Raw genomic sequence first — 8,330 nt, forward strand, 5'->3', positions numbered from 1 at the left:
TAAAATTACATATTCACAATGATAATTGTGTTGTTTACACCTCATGAGACATTTTGAATTTCAAGTACTTTTGTTTCAGAGTTAATGTTTGCCTTTTGGGAATTTAAATTGGTTTAGATGTATAATTTTTCATAGCAATGAAATCTGTTTGAAAACGAGGACAACAATAAATTTATGCATCTGGAGAAGAGTGTATTGTCGAATCCATATCCCTTCCCCGAGCTTTTCTTTGCCTGGCTTGAGTACCTTTCCTCCAATAAGCGCCGCCCTTTAATAAGCGCCGCACCTAAAATTTGAATTTCGAAATGAGTGCCGCCCTCTAATAAGCACTGCACCTTCAAATGCGACGAAAATCAAGAGAAAATGAGATTTTAATACTTTTACTCGAATTGTATAGTTTTCTTATTGCAATAGTCATCTACAGAAAGTTCTAGATAGCTTTGTTTACAATTCTTGTTACTCATATGATATTTTAGAAATTTTACTGTTCGTTGAAAAAAATTTGGTTTTCTCGTACGTTACTTACCCCCAAATTTTATAGCAAGAACTCTTTTTCTAAGGATACCCAACCAACCGATCGAATTCGAAGATAAGGCAAAAACTTCAGAAACCTGAAATCTGAAATATTGAAATAAGCGCCGCCCTCTTATAAGCGCCGCACCTAAAGTCACGAAAATTAAATAAAGGCCAGTCGCTTATTAGAGGGAATACGGCATTTATAATTAACAATCTAGTGCTTACCACTCGACAGCTTTCTCTACCCAAGGCTCTTTAGGACGAAACTGTTCTTTGATTTCCACACCTCCAACGTACGCTACGCCTTCACGCTTGCGATAGACGATGGCAGGGAAGGCTTTGCGAAGGAACTTCAAGCATCCTTTCTCACTGATGTCTTCTTGTAGTTTGGCGATCATCATACAACGAATGTCGCTCAATCGTTCGCGATGACGTTCCATTATCTGAATCGTGTTACGTAACCTGAAAAGCAGATAATATTCACATTGTTTACATGGTAGGTTTTATCAGTTATAGGCGGAAAAAACAAATGTCACCCGCTATAGGAATGATTCGTGATTCTGCAAATATTTAGCTGGCCATTTGAAGAAGAAGCACGTCAATGATAATTCGTAAACACACCTTCCGGTAGGTGTGGGGGTTTTTCACAACACTGACAGAAATGCACTCTCTTCATTCAATTAGCCCTTTGAGTGAAAGATTTACCACTTCGAACTTGGCAGTGCTTAGCTGAAACACAAAGTTACAAATTTTTTCTAGTTAAAAAATAGTTAGGTATAAGAATGATAGCTATAGGGTTGTTTTTCTTTTTAGGCTCAAAAATTGTAAATGATCAAAACCAATAAACCCTCCAGTACAAAGCATCAATGGTATTTTTTATAGCTTTATAGGTTTTAATGTTTCGAAATATAATCAAGCATTCAGGTGGAAATTTGCCGAGTTAACACCAGAAATTCAAGAAATACCGGTAGTGGGTTTTCCATTTCATGCAACAAAATCTTTTAAATGTGACAATTTCTTGTTGTAGTATGTCCAATGCTTCAAAAATACATTTTATGAAAGTTTATGAGCTCCTATAGCAATCTTTTGATGAAATCTGACAATGAAATGTCACTGTTTGAGAAAACCCCAGGTAACTTTACTAGTGCAACACACCAAAATTAAAAGTATAGGTTTGAAAGTATAAGCAGAGTATGTATTCATAAATTAGGTAGAAAAACCTTCCTTGTTTTTCCGTACGAATTATCATTAATGTCATGAGTCTGATCAAAGTACTTCCAATAACGAACCTTTTCCTTAGAATCATCTAGCAGAAGACTAGAATTTCTTAAGAGAGTGATAATGTTGAAAAATAAGACGCACCATAAGACCATTTCTTTTTCTTCTTCAGTGATGGGTGGTAAGACACGTAGGTCTGCTTTCGTCTTCTTGCTTTCTGTAACTTGAATTTCATCACGATCCACGTGTTCACGCAGTTGGATGTCACAGTAATACGCTGTGCGGTCGAACGTTTTTCGCTGGATGCTTGGGAAAACACATTTGACGGCAGCCAAACAACTCTCTACGCCCACTTTACCAATGTACTGAATGAGTGCAGCAAAAATCAACGAGCATTTTTCTCTACCATTCTCGTGACGCTTCACATTTTGTCTCAACCTGGAAATTCAAAAAGCTTCGAGTACTGGCATACTGTACAAATTGAAATCGATTAATTTGAAAACTTTTTATTTCTTTCCGATAATCACCATTCGGTCATCAAACCAAAGGCACTTGACATTTAGAATAGCTGCATTACCAAACAAATAATAAACTCATTTTAACCTGTTTTAACCCCTTTTCACTAAAAAAAAAAGACTTACCATGCACAAGCAGCTTCCAGCCAAGCAACTCTCTGTCGCTCTTCTTCAGTCATGACTTTCTCTGGCAAAGTGATTCCACAATACCATCTCAACCGATCTGATCGACGTACATACACTTCAGGAAATGCTTTTCGAAGGTATGTACCAATCAAACTACTCCTCTGGAATCCGATTTCCTTGTTTGCAATATCTGATACAGTACTGACAGAAATGCTCCCATATTTATCTTCTTTGAATCGTGTTTTCAACCTGGCAGAAACAGTGGATGCATGTGAAAGTGCTGTGGTGGAATACCAAAACTGAGAATTTTCGAGAGAAAACATGAATTGAAATCTACACTGGTTGTACAAAGCAGCAGTGTGATTTGAATCTAGAAGCTTAGGTGAAAGCTTATAGATACTTTAAGGGCAGAAACTTTTGCGGGCAGAAACCTTTGGGAGAGCGAAAAGTTGCGAAATTTCGCGGATTTAAGTTTCGCGATTTTTACTTTTAGAAGAAAATTTGCAGAGGAAACTTTTAGCGGTTTTTTGTGTCAATTTTAGCTGCAATAACTTTCGCGAGTGGCTGGGGAAAGTGAATGAAAAATTACTTCAAATCTCATTTCTTTCTTAGATCGAACGAGTGATATGCTAATAAATGAAAAATAAACTATTTGCACTTCTTCCTCCCATTCCGAATCCTAGTCACTGCAATAATATCGATAATGTCGACTCTCCTCGGCTTTTAAAACTTGGAAAAAACTTTCGCGATTTTTAGGAAAATCTCATTTTTCGCGAAATTAACTTTCGCGAATTTCTTGGTTAATTTATTACCTGGCAGAAACTTTCGCGAAAAAATGCCAAAAGTGCCAAAAACGCGAAAGTTTCTTCCCTTAAAGTATATTTGCATAAAATGTTATCATAACATTTTTCAGAATAAAATAAAATTATTGAGTGGATTAGAAACATAAATGTTTTACCAATCAACAACTCTGTCTTCTGTTGTAATGTAATTATTCAATTTGATTCCCAAGTAATAAATCTCTTCCTGGTCATTGCTCTGTTGTGCTTGAAGATCAGGGAATGCATTGACAAGACATTCATGAACAGTGGCAGCAGAAGCACCAGGGTAGGTTTCATTGATAACTGTTGTGATATGAGTGAGACTTTCACTGCTTCCTTCTTTCAATTCCAGAATAGCTTTCAATCTAAAATAGAAAACAATGTAATATGTGAAAACTGCTACAACCATCTACAGATAAAAAGGAACACCTCTGAAAATTCTACTCACTTGGAAAACACCTTTTCTCTTAAAATAAGGAAAATGACATTCTTGTCATATGGTGAGAAAAAGTCACATAAATACCTACAATCAAGGTCATAATATTTGAGAAAAAAGGGAAATACACCGGGAAGTTTTTTGAACCACAAGCGATTTGTAAGTGCTCTAAAGTAGGTTGGAAGGGTAGAGTTTTAACTCTGAGTTTTAACATGAGACTTAAGACTTAAGACCTTAGGATCTTAGCATTCAAAAGTTCAAAAATAGTCCAATAAGGCTCAGAATATAGCCTGTAAGTCTGCCAACCCCTCCCGAATTGAAATATTCGATGAAATTAAAGAGACAGCCCAAAATCGACTTTCTCGCCGGAACTTTAAATCTTGAAAAACGTTAAAATAACCAAAATTATCAAAATATTATGACCTTGATTGTCTTTGAAAATAAAAAATGCCAAATTCTGCTCTGCTGGGGGTCTAATTTCAAACTTAAGGCATATTTTCCGGTTAAAAATATCCCTTTCTTCGATTTAACAGTCAAAAACTTTTAAAAAATGGAAAATTTTCTCAATTATTGGCATTTTTGGATTTCCATAAACGGGACCTTATCAAAAAGTGAAATATTTCACCAAAAACTGATTTTGACCTAATGAAAATGCCTCAAAATGGTCGGAAAAGGGTTATTTTTCAAATTTTTGGGGTTTTCTCCTAATTTTAGACCCCCCGCAGAGCAGAAATCGGCATTTTTAATTTTCAAAGACAATCAAGGTCATAATATTTGAGAAAAAAGGGAAATACACCGGGAAGTTTTTGAACCACAAGCGATTTGTAAGTGCTCTAAAGTAGGTTGGAAGGGTAGAGTTTTAACTCTGAGTTTTAACATGAGACTTAAGACTTAGGACCTTAGGATCTTAGCATTCAAAAGTTCAAAAATAGTCCAATAAGGCTCAGAATATAGCCTGTAAGTCTGCCAACCCCTCCCGAATTGAAATATTCGATGAAATTAAAGAGACAGCCCAAAATCGACTTTCTCGCCGGAACTTTAAATCTTGAAAAACGTTAAAATAACCAAAATTATCAAAATATTATGACCTTGATTGTAAAGTGTGTATATTTTTGTGGGTACTAATTTTTTTCCAAGAAACATGTTTCGTGAATACTCAGTTTTGCAAATGCCACTGTCTGGAATTTTTTAATGTGTATTAAATTTCGTGATTTACAGTATGATATAAGATAAAAATGTTAGAAAGTTCTCCGCAGAAATTTCTCACACATGAAAGAGAGTGTATGTGGTGGATGATAAAGTGAATAAAGTGATAAAGTGATATAGTTCACAACAACATATTTTTCATTATTTTTTCCCATACTTGTTGAATGAGACTGCTGACAGCTTAACTAGCCCCAAAACATTGTCAATTTAGTAAGTATATTTTATTTGTGTAGCATTAGTATATTAGTATCTCAAACTGATAGGGAGACACCCCCTTGTTTAGATGGGATTGATAAAATTTCACAAGAATGACTTTCCTGCAAGACCTATTCTTTCCATGCCAGGATCTGCGGGATTAACAAATAATGAGTGTGTAACTTGCCGCATGACGTCAAAAGCTCCATCGTTTTGCCACTAATATGGTCTTCTTTGTTCCAGACATTCGCATGTGTTCCACTACAGATTTTTTTCATATTTCGATTTAAAAGCCTACTTGATGCGAAAGAAAAATTGAGTATTTTTTAATTCGCTGTTCATTAACTCAAATCAAATGACTTTGGAGGTTCGGTGAAATGGTGGCTGAATTGCCGTCCCATGTTTTTTTCTGTTCTATGGTACCGTTGTTTTGTATAAGATTCCCACTTCCACACTAAGATTCCTTTGCCACTTTTCTAGAGGAAAAAAACCAGGACTTTGGGCAGTTGAAGAAAAATGAGCCAAACACTTTCCAAACGAATCTTAAAAGTTGTGCCGGTTATCCCAGAAAAAAAACCAAACAGATTCTGGAAAAGTGACAAGAATCTGAGTGTGGAAATAGGGATCTCATACAAAACAACAGTACCGAACTAGAGACAGTACTGAATTAGAGACAATATTTTCCATCATAGTCTTGTATATTTTTCCAAAGTTAGCTTTGTACTTTTTTTATTTTAACCTTTTGAATCAATATAACGTTAAACAACAAAAGCCTTTTAGAAATTTGTTCTTAAAGACAAAGCATATTCTGTTTTCATGCCATTAAAAAATTCCACAAAGACGGAGTACACACATCAAACTTTTAAAACACCCTGAAAGCAATAATTATGACGTCACACATTCTTACCTGTGCAAGAAAATATCAAAACTGGACAAGGTCAAATGCAACACGTTAGTAAAAGCAGCTGTAAATCAGGGGGGTTCAGATCAATGCTTTAAATCGATCATTTGGCTGTTCTATTCCCAGGAGAATAATTTTTACAGTCAGCCAAATAAGGTTCATTTTTGTACCTTCACTGGTGATTTTTCAGCTTGAGTTTATGTCTAATGTTATGGTTTTTTGAAGGGCTTGTTCTAAGAGTTGATGAGCAAATATAATTATTTTTAGTCTTCAAGAGAAGCAAATTTAATTTTTTTTCTACAAGATTACACTTTAATATAATGCCAATTATGCACGTAAGTTTTATATTAATACTTTCTTTTTGCATATGTTTTGCATACTTTCTAAGGGAATCTCACCATGGCAATTCGGCCACCATAATTTTTGCATACCATTCAATATGGCGGATAGAAAGGTGAAAAGGTCTATTCTCCGTCCATCATACCGTATTTTGGTCTAATTTCGACATCTGTCTTCTAATTTCGACACCCTTCTTTAGAGATAGGAATAATATGAAAGTTGGAATCGGTGATTGAAAAAAGATTTATCTGTAAGGGAACCACTAAGCAAAGAAAAATAATTTCGACCTTTATTTTTCAGCTCTACTCTAGATCTACAAAAGGGTGTCAAATTTAGACGAGAGAGGGATGTCAACATTAGACCAAGTTAGAGTACCCTGCCAGTTGGCGACCAAAATTTTTTGATTCAAATTTTTCACTTACATTTTACTTTGATTCAAATTTTTCACTTACATTTTACTTTTTTGAAAATCCTTTGCAACCAACGATTGACCAACGATTACACAACTTTTAACATGCTCTTTGTGTTTGTTTTGATTTTTTATTTGATTTATTTATTTCTTAGAATAAAAAACTTTCAAAGCGAGCGGTACTAGTGCCCAGTTCCCGACCGACGTAGCAGTCTGCGACAGATCACTAAAAAGAGAAAATCAGCGCTCTACTTGCAGGTAAGGTCATATAAATTGATCAGGATGATAAAAAAACTTTTTTCTAAAGTTTGTTTTTGTGTTGTTTATGGAGAGTCTTCTCCAGAGGTTTGTTTTTGTATGACTTTTTTGGGTTCAAAGACGTTCGGTCGCCAACTAGACCGGTCGCCAACTGGGCAGGGGACTCTACGGTAGCAACTATCTGGTCTTTTAAAAATATTTATAGATAAACCTTCTGAATGAGCTGTTTAAAACTACCTGTACCTAATTTGCAACCCGATATAGTATGTACCGTCAACTGCTCTAACTTGGGACTATCTGACAAAACATGTGACGGTAATAATTCGGCTACCATTCCATTCACCGAGCATCCAAAGTCATTTGATTTGATTTAATAGACCTTTTTTTTAAAGAGGCAGCCATGTTGAATAATTATGTATATACTCCAGCATAAAAACAATGAGACAGCCATGCATAATTACTGTATCATGCATAATTTAAAAATTATGCATCAGTCTGGGAAATCCTCTCAATTGCACGCTATGTTCCGAGGGCGTAAGAGCGTAATTGCATGGCCCCGGTTGAATTTGCTTAGGGATTTCAAGGGGTTCAGAATTCTCTAATTCGGGCGAAGGCATGGTTTAACGGGCAATCCATTTTTACGGAATCTTCTTCTACGATAAATTTTGAGTAAAACTGCCCTAGGCTTTTGAAATTCAACAGAGCTTTCGGAAGGAATTACGTGTAAAAAATATAGGAAATTTTAAAGCGGCAATTACAATACATACACGCTTTACCGCAAAAGCTGTCACCCGTCAATCTTGCTTAACGCTTACCGCCCGTTTCAGAACAATTTTGATAAGCGTGTAATTACACGCTTAAAAATTCTGCCATTTTGATAACCGTGCAATTGCGCGCTTACGGCCTCGGAACATAAGGGTGCAATTGAGAGGATTTCCTAGACTGTGCATGGCTGTATTATTGTTTTTATGCTGGAGTACATAATTATTCAACATGGCAACCTCTTTAAAAAAAGGTCTATGAAATACCGTAAGTTGGTCTAATGTCGACACCCGTCTTCTAATTTCGACATCCTTCTTTATAGATAGGAATAATAAGAAGGTCGAAATCACTGATAGACTAAAGATTTTTTCCTATCATCGCACTAATCAAAGTCAATCAGCGATTCCGACGTTCCTCAGTTTCTATTGTTCCTATTTCTAAAGAAGGGTGTCGAAATTAGAAGACGGATGTCGACATTAGACCATCTTACGGTACACGATTTCTCTTTTACACCGGAGTAGTAGTCAGGCTTTTAAATGGAATTATGAAAAAAATCCGTAGTGGAATTCATGCAAAGTGTCTGTGTGCACTCTAAACTATACTAAGAGGAGCGAAGAAGTATGATTGA

At 35.7% G+C, this 8,330-nt stretch overlaps 1 protein-coding gene across 1 annotated transcript; it reads right to left on the bottom strand.

The window, feature by feature from the left end:
• Window positions 1-741: 741 nt before the first annotated feature.
• LOC136810859 (uncharacterized) lies at window positions 742-3,561 on the bottom strand (the record flags this gene model as incomplete). Its single annotated transcript, XM_067067449.1, is given in 4 exon segments — window positions 742-978; window positions 1,879-2,172; window positions 2,376-2,624; window positions 3,334-3,561. Coding segments are annotated over 4 exon segments (1,008 nt in total), but the record flags the coding sequence as incomplete, so codon positions are not given.
• Between the last annotated feature and the right edge of the window lie 4,769 nt (window positions 3,562-8,330).

Source organism: Clytia hemisphaerica, unplaced genomic scaffold, assembly GCF_902728285.1.
Source record: "Clytia hemisphaerica strain Z4C2 unplaced genomic scaffold, Clytia hemisphaerica genome assembly, whole genome shotgun sequence".
Taxonomy (NCBI): domain Eukaryota; kingdom Metazoa; phylum Cnidaria; class Hydrozoa; order Leptothecata; family Clytiidae; genus Clytia; species Clytia hemisphaerica.